Source organism: Drosophila santomea, chromosome X, assembly GCF_016746245.2.
Source record: "Drosophila santomea strain STO CAGO 1482 chromosome X, Prin_Dsan_1.1, whole genome shotgun sequence".
In the NCBI taxonomy this organism is placed as follows: domain Eukaryota; kingdom Metazoa; phylum Arthropoda; class Insecta; order Diptera; family Drosophilidae; genus Drosophila; species Drosophila santomea.
The window spans coordinates 5,899,543-5,920,860 of NC_053021.2; the positions used below are offsets into that span (position 1 = coordinate 5,899,543).

The 21,318-nt window shown below is 51.0% G+C and overlaps 8 protein-coding genes across 9 annotated transcripts; 5 read left to right on the forward strand and 3 right to left on the reverse strand.

Annotated features, from left to right (window-relative positions):
- Positions 1–120: 120 nt before the first annotated feature.
- LOC120456955 (WW domain-binding protein 11) lies at positions 121–2,456 on the forward strand. The gene is made up of 5 exons (XM_039644099.1): positions 121–376; positions 433–558; positions 624–721; positions 787–1,955; positions 2,030–2,456. Exons 1-5 carry the CDS (start codon positions 313–315, stop codon positions 2,220–2,222), a joined length of 1,650 nt encoding a protein of 549 aa, XP_039500033.1. The 5' UTR covers positions 121–312; the 3' UTR covers positions 2,223–2,456.
- A 51-nt stretch (positions 2,457–2,507) lies between these two features.
- LOC120456954 lies at positions 2,508–6,259 on the reverse strand. Its single transcript, XM_039644098.2, has 3 exons — positions 4,313–6,259; positions 3,149–3,730; positions 2,508–3,074 (listed from the first exon to the last, which is right to left on the reverse strand). The coding sequence occupies exons 1-3, from the start codon at positions 5,051–5,053 to the stop codon at positions 2,508–2,510; spliced, it is 1,890 nt and encodes a 629-aa protein (XP_039500032.1). The 5' UTR covers positions 5,054–6,259.
- A 171-nt stretch (positions 6,260–6,430) lies between these two features.
- On the forward strand, positions 6,431–7,728 carry LOC120456960 (glycerol-3-phosphate phosphatase). Its single transcript, XM_039644105.2, has 2 exons — positions 6,431–6,962; positions 7,037–7,728. Exons 1-2 carry the CDS (start codon positions 6,573–6,575, stop codon positions 7,562–7,564), a joined length of 918 nt encoding a protein of 305 aa, XP_039500039.1. The 5' UTR covers positions 6,431–6,572; the 3' UTR covers positions 7,565–7,728.
- A 75-nt stretch (positions 7,729–7,803) lies between these two features.
- Positions 7,804–9,326, reverse strand: LOC120456959 (translation initiation factor eIF-2B subunit beta). Its single transcript, XM_039644104.2, has 5 exons — positions 9,127–9,326; positions 8,974–9,060; positions 8,447–8,903; positions 8,003–8,388; positions 7,804–7,942 (listed from the first exon to the last, which is right to left on the reverse strand). Exons 1-5 carry the CDS (start codon positions 9,180–9,182, stop codon positions 7,870–7,872), a joined length of 1,059 nt encoding a protein of 352 aa, XP_039500038.1. The 5' UTR covers positions 9,183–9,326; the 3' UTR covers positions 7,804–7,869.
- A 665-nt stretch (positions 9,327–9,991) lies between these two features.
- On the forward strand, positions 9,992–12,607 carry LOC120456958 (UDP-N-acetylglucosamine transporter). 2 transcript variants are annotated; one of them, XM_039644102.2, is made up of 3 exons: positions 9,992–10,442; positions 10,540–10,659; positions 11,174–12,607. In XM_039644102.2, the coding sequence occupies exons 1-3, from the start codon at positions 10,427–10,429 to the stop codon at positions 12,112–12,114; spliced, it is 1,077 nt and encodes a 358-aa protein (XP_039500036.1). In that variant the 5' UTR covers positions 9,992–10,426; the 3' UTR covers positions 12,115–12,607. The 2 variants fall into 2 exon arrangements, with proteins under 2 accessions (XP_039500036.1, XP_039500035.1); XM_039644101.1 differs by lacking the exon at positions 9,992–10,442 and having other exon boundaries at positions 10,472–10,659.
- Positions 12,608–13,047: 440 nt separating this feature from the next.
- Positions 13,048–15,368, reverse strand: LOC120456957 (histone-lysine N-methyltransferase 2D). Its single transcript, XM_039644100.2, has 3 exons — positions 15,051–15,368; positions 14,667–14,976; positions 13,048–14,202 (listed from the first exon to the last, which is right to left on the reverse strand). Exons 1-3 carry the CDS (start codon positions 15,246–15,248, stop codon positions 13,322–13,324), a joined length of 1,389 nt encoding a protein of 462 aa, XP_039500034.1. The 5' UTR covers positions 15,249–15,368; the 3' UTR covers positions 13,048–13,321.
- A 506-nt stretch (positions 15,369–15,874) lies between these two features.
- Positions 15,875–19,349, forward strand: LOC120456951 (paraplegin). Its single transcript, XM_039644094.1, has 7 exons — positions 15,875–16,224; positions 16,284–16,742; positions 16,798–17,166; positions 17,231–17,767; positions 17,830–18,100; positions 18,166–18,701; positions 19,017–19,349. The coding sequence occupies exons 1-7, from the start codon at positions 16,090–16,092 to the stop codon at positions 19,176–19,178; spliced, it is 2,469 nt and encodes an 822-aa protein (XP_039500028.1). The 5' UTR covers positions 15,875–16,089; the 3' UTR covers positions 19,179–19,349.
- A 136-nt stretch (positions 19,350–19,485) lies between these two features.
- On the forward strand, positions 19,486–21,312 carry LOC120456962 (circadian clock-controlled protein daywake). The gene is made up of 3 exons (XM_039644107.2): positions 19,486–20,470; positions 20,555–21,047; positions 21,103–21,312. Exons 1-3 carry the CDS (start codon positions 20,383–20,385, stop codon positions 21,302–21,304), a joined length of 783 nt encoding a protein of 260 aa, XP_039500041.1. The 5' UTR covers positions 19,486–20,382; the 3' UTR covers positions 21,305–21,312.
- The last annotated feature ends 6 nt before the right edge of the window (positions 21,313–21,318 follow it).

Here is a 21,318-nt window from a genome sequence, read left to right on the forward strand (position 1 = left end):
CGGGGATAGACTTAAGGCATAATTGCTTGAAGTTTTTACGTATTGGTGGCTAGCTATTTCCCGTCAGATTATAGCTGTTTTGATCGCCCTTCCAGAACTAGTGTTTACTGTGGGGCTATCGCGTTTTATCGGCATCAGCAGGCGCGTGTATCGGTCTATCGTGCTGCAAAAGAATAAATAAATAAATATAAGTGACATTATAACAGAAAATTGGGAAGTACGGCAGGAAGAAAACGGTGGTAACAATATTTAAGTGCCGCCGGTTAGGTGTAGTCCTTTGTTCAGTCGCAGCCACAGCCAAACGCCAGCGAGATGGGGCGCCGCTCCATTAACACCACCAAGAGTGGAAAGTACATGAATCCCACGGACCAGGCGCGTAAGTACGATCCTTTCCACCTCGATTTGTTGTACCCACCGAGCTGAACCTTTCAGGCAAGGAGGCCCGCAAGAAGGAGCTCAAGAAGAACAAGAAACAGCGCCAAATGGTGCGGGCCGCCGTCCTAAAGAATAAGGATCCCTCCCAGATACTCGAGGAGATGGAGAAGATCGACGAGATGGGTAAGTACTCGATAAAGCGAGCACTGATTTGTTCCAGCCACTAATGCAGTGCCCTTTATTTGCAGAGTACAACGTTCTGCAACCATCGCCGCTTAACGAGAAGGTGCTGCGCGACAAGCGAAAAAAGCTGAAGGAAACCTTCGACCGCGTAATGCGACTCTATGTAAGACAGACTCGGCTGCCAGACTCGGGCTAGTCTAGCTAATAACTCAACTATTCCTCTTCCAGCACAACGACGAGCCGGAGCACTGGGCGGACCTCAAGCGCAAGGAGGTGGAGTACGAGAAGAAGCGTCTGAAGAAGCAGCAGTACTACGAAAGCGTTAAGCACGCCCAGAGCGTCCAGATTGACGAGATTCCGCTGCCCGCTCCGGTGTCTGCCATGCCAGGCGGACCTGCCGGATCGGCTGGTGGTTCGGCGGTGGCCGGATTTGGAGCATCTGTTGGCATACGCCTTCCTCCACCGCCCATGACAATGGCCTTGCCGCCCTATGCGCCAGGTGCTCCGCCAGGCGTGGCCAAGAATAGCGATTCAGCTGCTAGCGAGGCGCAAGTGGAGAAATCGAAGGAGGACGAGGAAAAGGATTGGCTGGGCGTCCCGCCAGGACCGCCGCCAGATCTGTTTGCCTTGTCCGAACTCGATTCCGATGCCGAGGGCAATACAGACTACGATGGCGAGGGCGAGGAGGACGAGCAGGATTCGTTGAAGAAGGGCAAGGACAAGGACAATGAGGCCGCCGAGCCAAATAATCAAAATATCGACGACTTCATGAAGGAAATGGAGCATGTGCACAAGCGTAAACACCGAAAGCTGGCGGCCAAAGAGGACGAGGCTGACAAACAGCGGGACGAGGACGAAGGGGATGATTTGGACAAGCGCCAGGAACGAGCATCTAGCTCCGATCGGAAATCCGCCAGCAGTACCGACAGTGAGGACGATGATGACCCAGATGACGATGAAGAGATGCCCGAAGTGCCAACCAAACCACCACCAGTAAAATCAACCATAGCGACCGCAACGCCTGCTCCACCGCAAGCGCCCACATTACCGACTATTCCATTGCCACCAGCGTCGTCGGTGCCTGCGCCGCCACAAATCCCACAACTACCGCCCATTCACAATCTTGGGCCGCCGGGCATAATGTACCGACCGCCGCCCATGCGACCCCCACACCCGGGTGCCGCATTCGGAATACGCATGCCGCCTGGACCGCCGCCAGGTGCCAGGCCACCGCATGGCCTGGGGCCAATGCCCCGCATGGGCATCAGGATGCCACCCGGACCACCACCAGGCCTGCCCCCGCGCCTCGCCCATCACAATAAGCAGGGAGGCGGCGCAGGGCCGCCGAAGGAGTCAGCCAAGGGTGTGACCACCATTACAGCCAAGCCACAAATCAGGTGGGTTGCGTTAACTTTTCGGGGCAGTAGAATAACTTCCAAATGCTAAATATACTTTTCTTACCTACGCTTAGGAATCTGAGTGCGGATGTCACCCGCTTTGTACCGTCCACGTTGCGAGTGAAGCGCGAGGATCAGCGCCGTGCGGCGAGGCCCAGGCACGCGGCCAACGATGGTCACCACGCCCCCTCCGAGGCGCACAGCAAGCCGCCCACCAAGGACGACGCCTATCTGCAGTTCATGAACGAGATGCAGGGATTGCTGTAGCACTCGCATGGAGTCGTGTAAATTGAGTAGTCTTAAGTCCTAGATAAAACGAGTCATCCAAACCAATACCAAACTCGTTTCATTGGTAGCTTCCTATGGAATGAGACATTCATTTTTTTTTGTTTTGTGTTCCGACTCAAATAACGAACATTTGTAGAGTATAATTTATTTTTGATTTCGTTTTTAGTACATATTCAATAGATTAAAACATTTGCTATATTTACATGCTTGCAACTGGACTGTTAAAACTGCAGTTTAATAACAACGACGTAGAAACCCGCATCACTATTTGCCATTGGTTTGCACCGGAGAGGAAGAGCCAGCCCGTACTGCCTTCTTGCTGAACGGACGCATCTCCACGATGTCCGCCTTGAGTGCCCGGAAGCTTCTGCGCAGCGAATCCGATACCTTTTTCGTGTAACTCGTGCTGTTGCTGCACTGGGAGAGCTTGTCGTCGCCATGTCCATTGCGCAGATCGGCTGCCAGCGGCCGCAGCTCGTCCTCCACGGGCGTGGCGTCGTTCAGAGTGTTCCGCAGATATTTCCGGTTGAAGTGCAGCTGCGGTGTGCCCCACTTGCGCTCCAGTTCCACACCGGCAGCTCCATCGGACCCAGCGTCGTCGGCGGCAGTTGGATTCTCCTCCGTTTCCGGGGTGGCCGCCTCCGCTTTGGCCACCTCGCCGATGGCCTCTTTGTAGGTGCGCGTAATGATCATGTTGCTCGGCACGCTCTTCCCGTTGACGCCGCCATTCGCGGTCTGTTCCAGGTCCACCGGCTGCGGCAGACTTTGGCGCGGTGGTTTTGCGCGACGCGGCGACTTGACCGCCAGCACACTCACGCGATAGTGGAGAACCTGCCAGGTGACGGTCGAATTAGTAAATCGCTCAATTTCGGGACAATTCAGGGTACTGGGAACTGGGAACTCACCTTGTCCTGGTCCAGAAAGCGATTGAGCTCCGTCAGCGGAATGCTGACACAGGTGCCCTCCATGAGGATGTCCTTGTCGTACTCGCTGTGCACGGGAAACTTCTGGGTCATGGACAGCGCCTCGTTATCCGGCTGCAGCACCGTCACCTCGTAGGCGTAGTTGTACTTGCTGTCGCGCCGGTTCGACGTGCAGGTCATGGTGAAGAGAACGCGCTGGCGATCGTGGATCTCGTAGAAGTTGAACATCTCGTCGTGCGCCTGGAAGACGTAGTAGCCGGTGAGCGGTTTCCGTCGCGTAGCCAGATTCCACTGCAGATCGGCGCTGCTGGACCGGAACAGGCGGTCGTCGTGCTGCTCCTCCAGATGCTCCTTCCACTGCACCTCGCGTCCCTGCCAGCGGCAGTCGCCCCACACGCGGCCCATGAAGCACTTCATCGGCTTGTACATGCACTGCTGTTCGTGCCACGGCAGCAGGACGACCGGCATCCGCACCTGGCAGCCGCCGGAGGCGTGTCCGCACCGGAAGTGAGCCTTGGCGCACAGCGCCTCCACGGTCAGCGATCGCGAGTTGGTGAAGGGTTCCTGCAGTGCGAAAGGTATTTGTGTTATTTCGGATAGCCTGTTTTACCAATATCATATCACATCATATGCCCCTTGTAGCTGTGCCATTTCTGGGAATTCTAGCACTGATGAGCACTACTTTATCATACTTATCAGCGATATGACACGAGGTTTTCGATATACTTATGTATGTTGTCCATTGACTAAAGAGCACGCCTAATGGAAAAGTGTAAACCTAGCTCCCAATGGAACACACTCTTTAAAGTGGAAGATACATAGTTCCGGAATAGTGAGAAGGTTACATATATCTAGAGCAGGACGGGGTTTATTTATAGTGACTTGTAGTGCAGATAGTGGGCTGCACTTGAGAATTGATTAGAAACCTTCGGTGTCTTGGTGTCTCGCTGTAGGGCAATAAAACTGGTAATCTAAACTGGAGATCATTCTGTCCTGCGCCTGTCGAAGATGGCAATCTGCGACCAACTGCTCCCAAGTTTATGCCAATGTACATTTATTTGCACGTCACTAGATAAGAAGCACACTGGGGCAATATGATATTGATAACCGCCGAACACTTTCGGGGGAGCTGACGTCAATCCTTACCTTGCAGAGCGGGCACATGAGCAGAATGCGGGTGCACTGTTCGCAAACACTGTGGCCACTCTTGCAGAGCAGGATGGGCGCCTTCATGGCGCCAGCGCAGCCGGGACACCGCAGCTCCTCGATGAGTCCCTCGTAGTGCCGGGCGGAGACGGTCGCCGGCGCTTCCTCGCTGGGCGTGGTCGGGCTCTTTGCCAACTTGCTGGGCGTGATCACGCCTTCGGGAAAGCTTTGGCGGATTATCGAGCTGTCGGGCGAGAGAGTTCCATTGCTCGCCGGACTCTTGCCATCGCCAGAGCCTATACTCCGCGTGCGGCCCAGCATGGGCGGCTTGGGTGGCGGCGAGAGTGGGGATCGCAGGGTCACCACATTGGGACTTGGCAGCGTGGCGTATTTCACGTTCAGGGCGAGCGTATTGGGGGGCAGAGGCTTGGCTGGCTCCACCTTTTCGCTGGCCTCTGGCTGCTCCTGTGCCGGTGGTGCTACTGTGTCATCTGGTGCTTGCTGTACCTTCTCCTCGGGGCTCTTCGGGGACTCGGCTTCGACCAAACCTTTCAGTTTCTGCTCCACGTCCTCCTCCTCCCGAATCGTCGATCCGTTTGTGCCCGCTGTCACCTCTGTCTCCTCCTCGTTGATCGTGCTGTTGAGGAATATGCGGCGCTGCTCGTTGATCTGCTCGATGCTCTTCAGCTGGGCCAGAATTTTCAGATCCTCCTCCTTTCCTCCATTGGCCAGGGCAGACATTTTCCACAATGTTCTTTTTTTTTCTTTACTGGTTTTGTTACAGTGGTTGTATAACCGGCGGGGAACAGTTGCTCCAAGCTCAGGGGCTCGAATGTGCTTTTCTTCTGGCGGAATTCTCCGCAAGCGGTCGCAACTGGTACTTTCGTATCTTATCAGGGAGACGCCTAACTAAACTAGCTGGCCCGGCAATCGATTTGCACTTGCGATGCGATATACCAAACCCAAACCCAAACCGAAACCGAAAAACCTACACGAACACACATCAAGTATACGCCTCGTTGGCCAAGTTCTTGCGCCTTCTCCGCCGCGGACACGAGCGTCTTCCGGACACCGCCAATTGAAATGTTGCATTTGAATTTGAATTATTGGCCATTTGTGGTTTCCTCTGTTCCGGCGGCTTTTCCATTCCTCGTCTGTTTCTACCCCTTCCCCCTTTCGTTGGCCAAATGCCGCAGCAATCAATGTCAAGGTGTTGACGGGCGTTTCAGGTGGGTCTACGGCTCAGCACAGTGGAACTTCCGTCGGCACTCAACTGCTCTTGCTGTTGGTGGCTTACGATCATTAGTTAGTTGGGCTTAGTTTTCCGCTGCGTCAACTGTATCACTTTGAGTTCCAACCGAGGCAAACACGCTCAAACATGTTTCCCCCTGCAATCAGGTGACAGAGTTCCACCCTCTCGAGTATCTACTGTACTTGCTAGTGCTTGCAATAGTTATAAGCTTGGGAGAACAACAAGAATTGCGGTGTAAACAAAGGGCCAATGCACCGATCAATACTTCTGTCAATCGCCTTCAATCACGTGTATCGAGAGGTTTTTTCAAAGAATTGCAATTGAAAGGCGGAAAAGGAAGCTGGTGAAAAATATTTATACCATGCCAAACATTAAGAGTTTAATGAAATATGTACATTATTAAAGTAAAAGCCAGATTATCGTTTAAACCTTTTCAAATAGAACTCAATATCTTAAAGTCAATTTGGCAGTGAACTAGTTCGCTAGTATAAGTATACATATATAAGGTTGTAAGTGAAATTACAATTCTGAGACAGACACACTATGGAAATAAACAAAACAAAAAGCGTGCAAATTTTATAAGGTATTCGTTGAGATACAAATCCACAAATAAAGTAGGAAGCAATGAGGCATTTTGCGGACTGTTTTCCGTTCTGACGAGAGGTGGGAATGTGAAATGGACAAGGCACGAGTCTTTCATGCCGCGTTCCACACAGAAGATCTTTGTATTTACATACGGAATCTTATCGGACGAGCCACTCAGCTCAGGTCGGTTCGCTAAATCGTGTAATAAAAGATACTTCACATGTACATACGTACGCTTGTTAGGACAGTATAGTACAGTATAGAGTCCGGGGAATCGGGGGAACAATGTCAATGCGTTGACATTGAAGGTTAAATGCCGGCAATGGCAGTCAGTCGGCTGTGGAATTTCCGTGCGCGCGCAACCACCAGCATCCGTTCCTGTAAGCCAACAAACCAACCAACAAGCAGCGGCCCCACATCGTCATGTCGCCACCACGTCACATTTTGAAACTCAGCCTCGAGGAGCAGCGGCAGTTCATCGATTCCTTCGATCTGGTGATCAGCGACTGTGATGGAGTCGTCTGGCTGCTGGTCGGCTGGATTCCGAACACCGGAGCCGCCGTCAATGCCTTGAAAGCGGCCGGCAAGCAAATCAAGTTCGTGTCGAACAACAGCTTCCGGTCCGAGGAGGGTTACATGGAGATGTTTCGGCACATTGGCGCCAAGAACGTCCAGGAGGACGACATCATTCATCCGGTGAAGACCATTGTCAGGTACCTGCAGAAGCACAAACCGGGGCAGCGCGTTTTCTCCCTCATGTCCTTGGAAGCAAACGAAACGTTGCGTAAGCACAACATTGAGTTTGAGTCGCTGGTAAGCGGAAAAGTTATTACATATACTCCTATGCATTTAGTTCAAGTGCCTTTTCCGTATGCATTTTCCTCCAGCAAGTCAAGGAGCACCTGACGGCCGCGTCGCTGGTGGATCACCTGGCCATTGAGAAGCCCGTGGGAGCAGTGCTTTTCGACATCCACCTGGACCTCTCGTACGTGGAGCTGGCGAAGGCCATCAGGCACCTGCAGGAGGACGACGACTGCCAGTTGATAGCCGGCGGCAGCGATGTCATCATGCCACTGGCGGCGAACCTCAATGTGGCCGGGTTCTTTGACTTCCTGGAGCACGTTAAGCGATACACGCAACGCGAGGCCACGTTCCTGGGCAAGCCGTCGCCCATTTTGGGCGAGATGTTTGGCGAAATGTTCGAGATACGGGACTGCAAGCGCTGCATCTTTATCGGGGACACCCTGGTGCAGGATGTGCAATTCGGCAAGGCCTGTGGCTTCCAATCCCTGCTGGTACTTAGCGGCTGCCTGACCAAGGAGGACATGCTGAACGCCCCGGTGGAAGCCCAGCCGGACTACTATGCTGATAGCTTGGCGGACTTCACGCAGCTGCTTGAAAATATTCAGAAATAGGTTAGGAATCGCGTATCGCAGGGATATTACGAGCAACGTGCTACCTGAAATCAGCTATTAACTGGAGAGAAAGTAGTGTGTTCCTAAATCGGATCACAAATCCGATCCACCGCAGTGTTATATGTTTTGTTATTGCTTATTCAATATAGCTATTTGTAACCGTTGTTGATTTGTAAAGTTTATAAATGTTTACTATGAAATTACTGAATTTTAATTAATTCGAATCAAAATGGTATTGCTACTGTGGATTTGAGGGTCAGACTTTATTAGAAGAGTTTGGAAAATAACGAGAGACAAACACGATTTCAAATCTCCAGATCTTCGGGATGATACAGTTCCGTAAGGAGGCGATACACATACGAGGGGGCGTGGCCACCGCTAAGTAAGTAAAAAGGATCCAAATAAAACAATCGCAAGGCGGATAAACGCACCACTTACGTGTTGGATATGAAGAGGGTGACCAGCTCCGGAGGCACGTAATCGAACATGGGACTGTAGACCTTGGCTTCGCGTGCCGGAATCGAATCGTAGGGTATCACATCCTCCGCACAGCCGACCATATTGAAGGCGTCCTGCTCGCACAGATGCAGCGGGGAGAGTTTGTACATGGGCGCCAGTACAATGACCGGCACGGAGTAGTGCTTGGCGGCCAGGGCCACTGTGTAGGCTCCGCAGGCCGCTCTGAGTCCGCCATTGGCCAGCACACTGTGCGTGCCGATTATCACCTTGTTGACGCGCGACATCATTGCGAAGATGGCCGCATCCGGGATCACCACGATCTCCACATTCTTCTCGCCGGCCAAGCTGGCAGCCAAATTGTGACCCTAAAAGATGCATAAGCAATTAGGCAACATACTGGCAACATAAAGACTCCCAACTCACCCGGCAGGCTGGCGCACACTCGGCCACGATGATGGTGAGAAACTGACGCTTCTTGATCGCCCTTTTGAGGAAGTTCTCGACGCTGCGCGAGTGACCCAGTGTCAAAATGATCTCCGACGAGTGAATGTGCTCCTCGGCCTGGACGCAAATGTTCTCCGAGCTGGTCTCCAGCTCCGTTTCCACTTCCTGTAGATGATCGAGCAGCGCCTCCCGCAATCCCTGCTGCGGCACGGAATAATCTACGCTGACGTTGCTCTCGCTGGTCTGAGTGACCAGTTTGTGGAGCGACATCGAGGCCTGCGAGTCGTCCGCAAAGTGCTGCACCTTGGCGTGCAGCAGGTCAAACTCCTCGCGAGTCAGCTTGAGGATCCGCCTGGCAATGTTCGAGGTAACCGTCTCCTGGGGCAGAGCTGCCTGCAGGATTTTACACTGGTCGCGAACAATCTGCATGAGAGCACTGCCAATTTGGGGGGAGGATGGTTATCAATTAATGTGTTCTTCTTGTTGGGCGATCCCATGCAACTCACTCGGCGTTCTGCCAGCTCTTGCTCATGATGATGTACTTGAAGATGTCCAGCGTCTTGTTGGTTATGTTGTAGGATCCCTCCACCAACCTGCAGGATATGTTCCATTGTCAAAGCCAACTGAATAGCAGTGCCTAACAACCGACAGCGACTTACCCCACTTTGATGGCGTGGATCAGCTGGGTGATCTCCTTGAGTGGCTGCTCCTTCATCGTGTCCTGGCTTGTCTGGCTTTTGCAATAATCAAGAAAGTAGCCAACTGTTACTATTATCACATTAGAAAACTATTTACGAAATCGCCACACCGAACGGTGCTATCGATTGGTGGGTAGGCAAAAGCACATGCCAGTGATGAACTGAAATAGTTTATCGATTTAAAATTAACAAGGTATCAATTTATGTTTTTACATACTGCAAAGTAAAAAGGAAATGTATTTTATTCCCCCACTGGCTATATATTTCTAATGCTGCTTTTACAATAATAGCAATAAATGCATTGCACCACAATTTTGCGTGCGCCGCCAACAGGTTGTTTACCATTCACTGGTTTAATTTGTTTTCTAATCCTTATGTCAATTGTATTCGGCAGCAGCTGAATAAATAGCAAACTCAATGGCTATAAATATGTTCCGCTGAACTAAAAAATGTAACATACAAATGCATGTAGAACAAACATGTGCACATGTATGCATATTCATACATCTACCTGTTAGTTTGCCAATAAATTTTTTCTCTAGTTTTTAACTTTCGATCTCTTTGGTGTACTGCTTTAAACCTTTAAAAGTATTGAAGAATTATAGTAAATATAGTAAATACTATTCTTTTGAGCAACAGCAATGGCCGGTTAAATGCACCTTTGGCATTTTGCATGCAACTCTAGCTTTTTGCATGCAACTCTAGCTTTTTTCGCAAGTCCCGCTGCAATGGCAGCACTGTGGCTATCGAAAAGTCGGCCTCTGCCGCAAAAGCAGCAACAAAAGTTGCAGGCCATGGGCGTAGCTTGGTATAGAAAAGGGATATTTCGCCCGAGAGCATATTCAAGGAGTATTCATCCTTCTTTTAATTTTGATTGCATTTAATTGAGAAGGCTTGCGTTCAAGGGCCCCCGCTGCAAGACTCTGGCCACGCCCATGGCCACAGCAACAACAACCACATTGGCGGCGATAAAAAAGTCGCCGCTGGCAGAAGCTTCGGGCTCTGATTGTTGTTTACGTGTCGACCGGTCCGGTGGAGTCGTCTTCACTAGTGCTCTTCTGCTTCTCTGGCCAAATTGAACGCAACGAACTGCCGAACGAAACGGTACAGAAGCCCGCCGACAACTGATCTTGGCCAGAAACGGAGTCTTGAGCTTAGCAGCACTTTGTGCACTTTGCGTTTTGTTTGCCCTCGGTTTCTATTTGGCTTTGGCTTTGGCTTTGGAGTTGAGAAAACAAAAGAGAACTAGAAGCGTAGCACCATGAACAGCATACACAGTGAGTATTTGGCCTTTAGTGTGGCGGCGTTGCTCCATCGGTACTGATATGGCGCTCCTGCCCGCCCCCATCACGTATTCCTATTCCCATCGCCCAGTGAACGCCAATACGCTGAAGTACATCAGCCTGCTGACGCTGACCCTGCAGAATGCCATCCTGGGCCTCAGCATGCGCTATGCCCGCACCCGGCCAGGCGACATCTTCCTCAGCTCCACGGGTAAGTGCTCATCCAACAGGCCAACAGGTCAAGCCAGGTCAAGCAGGTTCGCCAGCTAAGCAGGGTCACCTTGCTGCCCAGAGGAGGGGTACTTCCACGACACCTCAACGTGGGTCTGTCCACGCAAGCAGCAACATCAGCAGTGAAAGCAAACGAGAGGTGGAGGTGGTGGACGTAGTGGTAGTGGTTAGTGGTTAGCGGCAGGCGGGGAATGGCCGTTCGGGTAAATGTGAAGCTGGCAAAGAAGCTGATAAGCAGCCACTTCCGCATATGGCTCCTAATAGTTTGATAAAATTATTATGGAACTTCTAAGGCGATTGCTCATGAGGGTTTGGTTGAAATTCTTGGATTACAATTGGGGTTTGGCTTTGCCATCGAACTACATACCATGTTCTCGATCTCAGGACTGCTTTGGTGACTCTTCTTTAAGTTGGCCGGACTTATTTGAAAACCCCAACAACGATACTTCTTTAAGATGTGTTTGATTGATTGCTTTTATCGCCTTCGTTTGCAGCCGTACTCATGGCCGAGTTTGCCAAACTGATCACGTGCCTGTTCCTGGTCTTCAACGAGGAGGGCAAGGATGCCCAGAAGTTTGTCCGCTCGCTGCACAAGACCATCATTGCGAATCCCATGGACACGCTGAAGGTGTGCGTCCCCTCGCTGGTCTACATCGTGCAGAACAACCTGCTGTACGTCTCTGCCTCCCATTTGGATGCGGCCACCTACCAGGTGACGTACCAGCTGAAGATTCTCACCACGGCCATGTTCGCGGTTGTCATCCTGCGGCGCAAGCTGCTGAACACACAGTGGGGAGCGCTGCTGCTCCTGGTCATGGGCATCGTCCTGGTGCAGTTGGCCCAAACGGAGGGACCGTCGAGTGGTTCAGCCGGTGGAGCTGCAGCAGCAGCAGCCACGGCCGCCTCCGCTGGAGGAGCACCTGAGCAGAACAGGATGCTCGGACTGTGGGCCGCATTGGGCGCCTGCTTCCTGTCCGGATTTGCGGGCATCTACTTTGAGAAGATCCTCAAGGGTGCCGAGATCTCCGTGTGGATGAGGAATGTGCAGTTGAGTCTGCTTAGCATTCCCTTCGGCCTGCTCACCTGCTTAGTGAACGACGGCAGCAGGATCTTCGATCAGGGATTCTTTAAGGGCTACGATCTGTTTGTCTGGTATCTGGTGCTGCTGCAGGCCGGCGGTGGATTGATTGTGGCCGTGGTGGTCAAGTATGCGGATAACATACTCAAGGGCTTCGCCACCTCGCTGGCCATCATCATCTCGTGCGTGGCCTCCATCTACATCTTCGATTTCAATCTCACGCTGCAGTTCAGCTTTGGAGCTGGGCTGGTCATCGCCTCGATCTTTCTCTACGGCTACGATCCTGCCAGGTCTACGCCGAAGCCAACTATGCAGGGACCTGGTGGCGATGAGGAGAAGCTGCTGCCCCGCGTCTAGCTCTGGAGGAATCCGGATCTGCCAACAGTATTTGTCCGTAGCCCGGAGTCCGATCGGTAACTGCATCTGGTGCACTTGATATTCCCCACGTTTAGTGTGTATATATGTTAGGGTGGATATTAACGACTGGACAATTCGTAGCACCTTCTGTTGAGACGATATTTGTAATGTAAAGGATTGATAAGAATACTTAATTATTTATGTAATTTAAATATATTTAGGGTATTCACTAGCAACACTAAAGTATGGACATTGAATTGATTATTGATCATTTGAATTGTTACTTTGTAAACGCTAAGGAATGCCAACAGTATTTACTGGACCGAATTGCCGTACCTATCCTATCCTTTTGTAAATATCCACTTGCACTCAAGTCTAGACTAAGAACTTATAACGAATTATAGTTTTCAAGTTACTTTTGATGTTCGGCCAAAACTAAACAGCCCAAACTACTTTTGTTCGAATGGTTTAATATCATATGTATTTACTTGAATGCGTGTTTATTCATTGCCAACTACTTTATTTTGGAGAAATCTAAGAGGAGCCACCCACATATATTTATATCTGTACTAAAGACGCATTACTCGCACAGCGTTTTAAAAGTGATTCGATATCGAGACAACGCCACTCTCAAAATGTTTCTTTTCGTTTGAATAAATATAAGACAAAAAAGAGGGGTTTTTCATTTTTAAGTAGTTATTATAAATAGAACAAAGGTTTCGTAGCTAGTTTGTCACTTTATTGGAAAAAAAAGGCTTATGTGCTAGGTTTTTCCTCTTAATTAAACAATTTTAGTTCATCGCACTAAAATGCCAGTAACTTTTAAATGCTACGGTCCCAGGTTCCAAATGGCTTTTAACGATGTTAAGAACACGTGCCTGGGCTCACCGCTTTTTTTATTGCTTTCTATCTATAAAAAAGCAAACGTTCGCCTTTAACCCTTAAAAAGCAGTTTAATAAAAGTCAAAGTTTGTTGCAAATTCAGCAGATATCATTTACAAAGTATGTGCTTTTGCAAGTGTGGGATTACAGAACATCTTAAAAACTTAAGCGCTATCAATGCCATCCGCCAGAAGACTTAATATAAGCTTTAGTGGTTGCGAACGGATGCGCGATGGCTCCGAATAAGAGTATTGATTAAAGTTACAGGTGTGGTACATGACCTTAGGTGCTAGGGAGTTGGTGGGGTGGGTGATGTGGTGGTTTGCTACTCTAACCAGGCGAGTCTCACGTCATCGGATCGACTTTGCAGGGACATCACGAGTTCGAAGACGCGCAGCGCCGGTCCCAGCTTCAGGCCGAATCCGTTCATCACGTCCTGGCGGGTGAGCAGCAGCAGGGAGGCGCCATCAATGTCCTGGTAGCGGAACACGTTCGCCTCCTTTGGATAGTGCTTGGCAACAAAGTGGACGACCTGTTCCACGGACCAGCTGGATACGGGCTGGCCCTTCATCTCCACGGGGCTATCGACAGCCGCGATTGGCGTTAGACGTGAGGGCGGCGCTTCCTGTTTTGGCTCAATCTGATTCTCAGGCTGATTCTCAATCTGCACAGACTCCATCTCCACCGGCTCGACCTTCTCCACCTTAACTTGTATTTCCTCCGTTTCCTCCTCCTTTTTGTACTCTCTCTTCTCTTCTTTCTTCTCGCTCTTCTCGTCTGTTTTCAGGGGCGGACTACGTTTGGCTATCTTCTCAATCTTCGCCGGCTTTTCTTGCCCGGTGGGCTCGGATTGAACGCGCTTTTTGCGACCAGCATTCGACTTCCTGGGCACCACCGGCTGGTCCTCGCGGCCCGTTGTGGATTTTCTACCCGCCGTCTGCTCCTCGCTGGAGGGACTCGTGTTGTTGCCGCTATTACTCGCCTCGCAGCGGAAGCATCTCCACTTGGGATTGTTGTCGACGCTTTTGCTTTGCTTGAGGGTGGGATCATTGCAGTCCGGGTGAAAGGCCTCCACGCACGAGCTGCAAATGGACAGATCTCGCCCCCGCACGTTGCACACCTGGCAGTAGCGACACTTGTCGCACTTGTACTTCTTGCGCGCTGTGCTCTGGTTTTGGAACGTGACCGGCAGACATGGAAAGTGCCCTGAAAAGATGGGACAAAATGTGCGTATTACAAAAGGATTCCAGTAGCTATTGTTATATCGTGCCTAAAAGTAGGACAAGGTTTATAATACTGGCCTTCTTGTAACTATTATTATCTTTTTATCAGTCTTTGCGAACCTGCCAAGTGGCATATCACGTAAATACACATGTAAGATAACGATTTCTTTTGCTGTATTCAACTGCTGCATATACATATGCTATATATGCACAGGCAGCGAATTTATAGTATAGTGTACAACTTTCTTCTTTTTTTTTTGAATAGAATACCAGGATGTTTAAAACCAGTTTTGTTTTCTGTGCATGTTTGCATTTATGATAAAAAGACTACAACGAGTAGATAGCATGGAGCAACAATAAAACTATACGTTTTATTATGGTCGTCCCAAGATTTCCGCCAGCTATGGTAAAGTAAGCAAAGGGGTCGGGATAGTGGGGGATATTTACACTTTTGCATGCAGCCCTTGCAAGTGAGGAAGTTGCTCTTGTGGCCAGATCCGCGCTTGGGTTCGCTTTTGGAACAATTCTGGCACGTGTCGAAGTTGCGATGCTGCGCCGCTTGCTGCTGCTGCTGCTGTTGCTCCGAAACGACCGGACTGGGTGTGGAGTCCTGCGAATCGCTGGCCTCCTTGGCTGGCGGTGATTGGATATTGGAGGTGGCCGGGGCTGCAGATACGACTGTTCCGCCGAGGGAATTGCGGTTGCTGCTGGCCCGGGACACATAGTTGTCCGATGGATCGTACACCTGTTTGGGTTTCTGCAGCAAACATGATAAATGATACATGATCAGCTACAGAGAATTGTGGGGGCAGGGATGCGGGCCACACTCACCTTGACGCGTCCAGTGGTGCGAACGGAAGCTCCGGCTCCGGCTCCCGAAGTATCCGAAACCGCTGCAGATAAAGTGGCCGCCGGTGCAGTGGTGGCCACCGGAGATTTGGCATCGTGACCGTTGCTGCCTGCGCTGGAATTGTGGGTCGTCGGTTGGACCGGCGACTCCTCCTTGTCCTCGTCCTTGGATCTCTTCATGGTCGCGCCGGTGGATCCTCGAAAAGCGTTGCAAACAAAACAAAATTCTTGGTACTTTGAATGGCGCGATGAATACAAGAATTAGCTGTTTGGTCGATACCATCGATAGGCGCAGTGCGATATGCGCGGTGGGAGCACTCGCTAAGTGTGGAGGATGCACCCCCATTTCCATACTTAAATGTGTTTATATTCACATATTGACGAACTTTCGAATTTCAGATGAAGAATCCAAAAGATTATGTTTAATATGAGTGATACAACTTAGTTTCATATAATCAGAACCAACGTGCATCAGTTCTCTTCAATCGGTGGGCTTAGTAGATCAGCTGATCGTATGGAGCCCGCCAAACCAAAAAATATGTATATAGAAACAAAATGACTCAATATTTAGACCCTTGCGTAGCGCATAAGTTATAGAGCTTGAATAATCCCATTATTTATGTGCTGGCTTTGTAAAATTGCACACCTGAAGTGGCGTAAAACTCCCGGAGAGTGCATTAATTATTTATAAAATTGCATTACAAACGACAAAAACAAGACGTATCGATATCGATGCGGACTTATCGCCTGAACCTATCGGAGCCTACCTATATCGATATCGGAAGGCGGTATTTTTGCGACCTATCGGAATATATCGAGAAATTTCGTGTGTTTTATTTCAGTTAAATCATCATTTTTTGGGGCTGGCCAAGAGCGTGTGGCCCAGGAGTTAGGGAGTTCTTGGTTATCAATCAGTATTCGTAGGGCCTGGCGACCTAATCGTGACCTGTCAACGAAATAGTGTTTTGTGTTCGGATTCGGTGGAGTTACGTAGTCGCAGCCGGTCTGGGATTGGGAAATAATGTTGAAGGGCCTGCGGCATGTGCGGAATGCGCTGCACCGCGGTGGCTCCCAGTTGGCCCAGATCCGCAGTGCCACAGGACAGCCCCCAAGGATTGGGCGGGAACTGTCGCTCCTTCAACTTAGCCGGCGGCAGGTATGAAAGAGAGCTCTGCGAATCCTCGAGAAACTTATGCTGACGGTTTCTCTTTCTAGGTGATGCAGCTGCAGGCGGAGTACAAAGCGATTGTGAGCCTAATAGCTCGCTCCCTGCAGCTGACCTCCAAGGAGGTGCGACTGATGCACCTGCGCAGCCTGAGCAGCGCCGCAAAACCTCCTACTGGCGCGGATGGCAAGCCGGAAAAGCATGGACAGGCGGACAAGGGCAGTGCCAAGACTGAAGATGATTCGTCCAAGGAGAAGAAATCAGTTGCCGCGGCGGATGATGGGGATAAGAGCAGCAGGGCACCAGGAGAGGATGCCGCCAGGACCGCCAGTAATCCCAGTCCTAGCAGTTCCATTGGTGAGCCCGGCGACGATCCCAACAAAAACAGCAACGAGAATGACGAGAAGATGCGTTCTGTACTGACCAAGGCCGTACTGTGGCTCTTTACCATCTACATGTTTGTGGCCTTCTTTTCCCTGCTAATTACACCGCGTTCCGAGAGACCAGAGGTAACTATAAAGACCGCAAAAGGTAGTCAGTCCATTTATCTTTGCCGTCGTTCAGGGTTCCACGCGCTATGTGTCGTGGAACGAGTTCGTGCACCACATGCTGGCCGTGGGTGAGGTCAAGGAGCTGATCATAAGACCCGACATGGAGATGGTGACCATCATTCTGCACGAAGGAGCCGTCATCAAGGGTCGGAAGGTGTCTTCCACCATCTTTCACATGGCGGTGGCTGATGCCAACAAGTTCGAGGAGAAGCTGCGTGATGTGGAAAAGCGTTTGGGCATCAAGGATGGTGTGCCGGTCACCTACGACCGGCAGACGGACACCACCGGTCGTATTCTCATGCTGCTGCTCGTCTGCGCCCTGCTTATGTCCATTGCCACACGCATGAAGAGTATGAAGAGCCCGCTGAGCATGGATTCATTTGTAAGTAGTAGTAGTGGAGTACAAATCCGAGGATCTCTCTCAATCCGCAGTTTATTTGTTGCAGAACCAAATGGGCCGTGCCAAGTTTACGCTGGTCGATCCCTTCGATGGCGGTCGCGGTGTGCTTTTCCGGGACGTGGCCGGTCTCAGCGAGGCGAAACAGGAGGTGAAGGAATTTGTGGATTACCTCAAGTCGCCGGAGAAGTACCAGCGGCTGGGCGCCAAAGTGCCGCGAGGAGCCCTGCTCCTGGGTCCACCGGGATGCGGCAAGACGCTACTGGCCAAGGCGGTCGCCACCGAGGCCCAGGTACCGTTCCTCAGCATGAACGGCTCCGAGTTCATCGAGATGATTGGCGGTCTGGGGGCCGCACGAGTGCGTGATCTGTTCAAGGAGGGCAAGAAGCGGGCGCCATGCATCATTTACATCGATGAGATAGATGCCATCGGTCGTCAACGTTCGGGAACGGAAAGCATGGGACAGGGCAGCTCTGGCGAATCGGAGCAGACGCTCAACCAGCTGCTGGTCGAGATGGACGGCATGGCCACCAAGGAGGGCGTGCTGATGTTGGCCAGTACGAACCGAGCTGATATCCTAGACAAGGTAAAGCTCAATCGAATCTTTTGTTATCACCATACCAACAATCCTTTTCCCAATTTTTATAGGCCCTACTGCGGCCCGGTCGCTTTGATCGCCACATTCTCATCGATTTGCCCACTCTGGCGGAGCGCAAGGAGATCTTTGAGAAGCATCTATCTTCGGTCAAACTGGAGTCGCCGCCCACGACCTTCTCACAACGATTGGCCCGCCTGACACCCGGGTTTTCGGGCGCAGACATCGCCAACGTGTGCAATGAGGCCGCCCTGCATGCGGCGCGTAACACACAGAAGGAGGTCAGCAGCAAGAACCTTGAGTACGCCGTAGAACGCCTAGTTGGTGAGTTGCTCTCTAGATTCGCACAGAAAGATTATTCAAGTATTTAACTGTCAACTTTGTCGAAGGCGGCACTGAGAAGCGTTCGCATGCCCTGTCGCTGGCGGAGCGCAAGGTAATCGCCTACCACGAATCGGGACACGCCCTGGTCGGCTGGATGCTGCCCAACTCGGACATCCTGCTCAAGGTGACAATCGTGCCGCGCACTAGTCTGGCGCTGGGCTTTGCACAGTACACGCCAAGCGAACAACATTTGTACACCAAGGAGGAGCTGTTCGACAAGATGTGCATGGCTCTCGGCGGCCGAGCTGCCGAGAATCTAGTCTTTAACCGCATAACGACCGGCGCCCAGAACGACCTGGAGAAGGTGACCAAGATTGCGTACTCGCAGATCAAGAAGTTCGGCATGAACGACACCCTGGGCCCCATCTACGTACGGGACGCGGATGAGACGGAGGGCGGCGGTGCGATGGGCAGCGGTGGCAAGAAGCCCTTCTCGCGGGCCATGGAGAGCATGATCGACAACGAGGCGCGACATGTGGTGGCCAGCGCCTACCAGACCACCGAGGGGATACTCACTGCGCATCGCGATAAGCTGGAAAAGGTTTGTTGACACTCCTTTAGATGCTTTCTTGAGCAACAATCAATAGATTTATTGGTTTTTGTATGCATGCCTTGTAAACTGTTCCATTTGATGCACGTGCTTCGAGAACGTCCCACTATAAAGATAATTCACTTTAGATTTGTTAGAGATCTCGCAGCGTTATTTACAGATGATTATGAGTATGATTGATTTCAGTAAATCAATACCTAATGAAACGGGTTGTTCCATAAATTGGTTATGCTTGCACTCTTTTAAGCAAATTTATTATGGCTACGTTAATGGATGTTCAGTTCACTAATCGTTTTTATATTTCAGCTGGCTGAAGCTCTGCTGGAGAAGGAAACGCTGGACTACGACCAGGTGGTGCAGCTGATCGGTCCTCCGCCATACGATCTGGGCAAGCGGCAAGTGGAGAGCGTGGAGTTTGAGCAGTCACTGAAGAACCTGGGCACCGACACGGACGCCACAAAAGCCTGAGGCTATGACTTAGACTCAGACTCCGACTCCGACTCAGACTCAGATCCCAAGTCATAGCCATAGTCATAGTCTTCAAACTCATACGCCACGTGCCCCGAGTCGCTCACCTTTTTGCCCGCCCCTGGCTCATGTGCGTTGAATGTAAATAAAGTTGTTTACCTTTCTACATGACTCCGATCCGTGTTCATTATCTAATTACCCGCTAATAAGCCGCGTTTTGGCAGCCAAGGCAACGATCTTAACAACCTAACGGACAGCGGAGTACAGTGCAGCTCCGTTAATTGTCACGCCCCGAAAATGAATGCACCTGCCAGCGAGCGGCACTCAAATTGTTATGTATGTATTTTTTGTTAATCTAAAGCAATATATAAAAGGTTTTTAGAAGAACCATTGTTCGCTAGAATTTTATTTACACGTAAAAGGATTCTCTTCATTTCGAGTTTAGCATAGAGTTTGATGGTGCATTGTAGGCCGACATCACTGTCCCAGTTCACAAAACTCTCGGTTGCTCAGCGCATATGTTGAATCGGCGTCATCTCACCGACATGGCGGGAGATCAAAGTTGACTCCACACTTGTCCACGGCGACCTAGAACCTGACACGCACTGTCAATTGGCCGAGCACTCGCAACCTCCCAGTGACCGGTCCGATGGTCACCAGCTGGCAGGCGGCATCCGCCAGTCTGAACTCGAGAGAGTATCTCTGATACCAGGGTATACCATATTCGTGTGGGTTTGCAGTTGTTGTGGGAGCATTTCTATGGTGCCTCCACAGGAGGAACCAGTTCTCCATTGCAACCCAGTTGAGAATCATTCGGCTTTCACTCACATCCGATCCGATTCGATTCGATGAATGATCCGAGTGCAGCTTGGACGTATCTCACGGATCCATACCGGCAACTTACTTACTTCTTACTACTTGCTGATGAGTTATGTAGGAAGGAAAATGCATTTTACGCGACTCGTATAAGTTCAAATGTCTCTGCGATCGACAGCGATGTTTTTCCAGTTTTCCCAGTACGCAGTAAAAAAAAGTTGCATGCCGGTACGCCGGACTTGGGCGCAATTAATTCAATCTTGAACTTGCACCCCTCACCAGAGGATAAATAGGCCCGCCTCTTGGCCGGATTCCGTCAGTTCTCGCTTGGCTAAACCGGAGTACAGAGATTACGGACTACGGAAAACGGACTACGGAACACGGCGAAATGCAGTTAACCAGTGCCTCTGTGTGCCTCTTGTGGATGGGTCTACTCAGCTGGGTGTCCCACAGAATCGATGCCTCCCAAGGATTTCGTGAGTTTCCAATCGTGCCTAGTTAAGAACTAAGCTAGTGAAAAGTGACCTCCTACTTCATTCCCATTCACTTTCCATTGACAGCATCGCCGCTGAAGCGCTGCAAGCTGCAGGAGGAGTCGTGCTTGGTGGCGCAGGCGCAGACCTTCTTCCAGGCTTTCAAGAAGGGCATTCCGGAGCGGCAGGTGGCCGCACTGGAGCCCATTGACTTGGGCACGATGCGCATCGAGAGCGGCGGCCACTCGGAATCGCTGAAGTTCAAGCTGGTCATGAGAGATGCCAAGCTGTATAATCTGGCCAACTCGGTGGTGGTCAAGAGCCTGAAGGGCTTCACCAAGGACCTGACCAAGCCGCTCAAGCTCACCCTGCTCATGGACACCCCGGAGCTGGAGGTGCGGGCCAAGTACGATGTGGACGGCAAGCTGCTCATCCTGCCCATCGTCAGCAAGGGCGACTTGACCATCCGGATGAACGAGGTGCAGACGAAGTCGCGTATTACCGCGGAGCCAGTGAAGCGCTCCGATGGCCACAGCTACCTCAACATCACCGACTACAAGACGATCACCAAGATCAAGGGGTAAGCATGGCCAGCATTTCTAAGCAAAACTCAAAACTTAAAACTCCCCTTTCAGTGGCCACTTTGACCTGTCCAATCTGTTCGACGACAACAAGGATCTGCGGGAGAGCACCCTGAAGGTGCTGAACCAGGAGTGGAACACCCTGGCCCTCGATGTCCAGCCGAAGATCAATGAGGCGTGCTCCAAGGCCTTCAGGGCCATCCTCCAGAGTCTGTGGGCCAACATACCCTACGACGAGTTCTTCGAAGCGGAATGAACGCATATCTCCAG

Excerpts from the sequence above, each read along its gene's own strand:
- LOC120456955 (XM_039644099.1), top strand. The coding sequence starts at position 313 with ATGGGGCGCCGCTCCATTAACACCACCAAGAGTGGAAAGTACATGAAT. Across the intron at positions 377-432 it reads GAATCCCACGGACCAGGCGC|GCAAGGAGGCCCGCAAGAAG; the intron begins GTAAGTACGATC and ends TGAACCTTTCAG. Across the intron at positions 722-786 it reads ACCGCGTAATGCGACTCTAT|CACAACGACGAGCCGGAGCA; the intron begins GTAAGACAGACT and ends TTCCTCTTCCAG.
- LOC120456954 (XM_039644098.2), bottom strand. The coding sequence starts at position 5,053 with ATGTCTGCCCTGGCCAATGGAGGAAAGGAGGAGGATCTGAAAATTCTG. Across the intron at positions 3,731-4,312 it reads TCATGTGCCCGCTCTGCAAG|GAACCCTTCACCAACTCGCG; the intron begins GTAAGGATTGAC and ends TTCGCACTGCAG. Across the intron at positions 3,075-3,148 it reads GCTTTCTGGACCAGGACAAG|GTTCTCCACTATCGCGTGAG; the intron begins GTGAGTTCCCAG and ends GTCACCTGGCAG.
- LOC120456960 (XM_039644105.2), top strand. The coding sequence starts at position 6,573 with ATGTCGCCACCACGTCACATTTTGAAACTCAGCCTCGAGGAGCAGCGG. Across the intron at positions 6,963-7,036 it reads ACATTGAGTTTGAGTCGCTG|CAAGTCAAGGAGCACCTGAC; the intron begins GTAAGCGGAAAA and ends ATTTTCCTCCAG.
- LOC120456959 (XM_039644104.2), bottom strand. The coding sequence starts at position 9,182 with ATGAAGGAGCAGCCACTCAAGGAGATCACCCAGCTGATCCACGCCATC. Across the intron at positions 9,061-9,126 it reads ATCCACGCCATCAAAGTGGG|GTTGGTGGAGGGATCCTACA; the intron begins GTAAGTCGCTGT and ends CATATCCTGCAG. Across the intron at positions 8,904-8,973 it reads AAGAGCTGGCAGAACGCCGA|TGCTCTCATGCAGATTGTTC; the intron begins GTGAGTTGCATG and ends CCAAATTGGCAG.
- LOC120456958 (XM_039644101.1), top strand. The coding sequence starts at position 10,491 with ATGGCGCTCCTGCCCGCCCCCATCACGTATTCCTATTCCCATCGCCCA. Across the intron at positions 10,660-11,173 it reads CATCTTCCTCAGCTCCACGG|CCGTACTCATGGCCGAGTTT; the intron begins GTAAGTGCTCAT and ends CTTCGTTTGCAG.
- LOC120456957 (XM_039644100.2), bottom strand. The coding sequence starts at position 15,248 with ATGAAGAGATCCAAGGACGAGGACAAGGAGGAGTCGCCGGTCCAACCG. Across the intron at positions 14,977-15,050 it reads GCACCACTGGACGCGTCAAG|AAACCCAAACAGGTGTACGA; the intron begins GTGAGTGTGGCC and ends TGTTTGCTGCAG. Across the intron at positions 14,203-14,666 it reads CAAGGGCTGCATGCAAAAGT|GGCACTTTCCATGTCTGCCG; the intron begins GTAAATATCCCC and ends CCATCTTTTCAG.
- LOC120456951 (XM_039644094.1), top strand. The coding sequence starts at position 16,090 with ATGTTGAAGGGCCTGCGGCATGTGCGGAATGCGCTGCACCGCGGTGGC. Across the intron at positions 17,167-17,230 it reads CGCTGAGCATGGATTCATTT|AACCAAATGGGCCGTGCCAA; the intron begins GTAAGTAGTAGT and ends TATTTGTTGCAG. Across the intron at positions 18,101-18,165 it reads CGCCGTAGAACGCCTAGTTG|GCGGCACTGAGAAGCGTTCG; the intron begins GTGAGTTGCTCT and ends ACTTTGTCGAAG.
- LOC120456962 (XM_039644107.2), top strand. The coding sequence starts at position 20,383 with ATGCAGTTAACCAGTGCCTCTGTGTGCCTCTTGTGGATGGGTCTACTC. Across the intron at positions 20,471-20,554 it reads CGATGCCTCCCAAGGATTTC|CATCGCCGCTGAAGCGCTGC; the intron begins GTGAGTTTCCAA and ends TTCCATTGACAG. Across the intron at positions 21,048-21,102 it reads ACGATCACCAAGATCAAGGG|TGGCCACTTTGACCTGTCCA; the intron begins GTAAGCATGGCC and ends CTCCCCTTTCAG.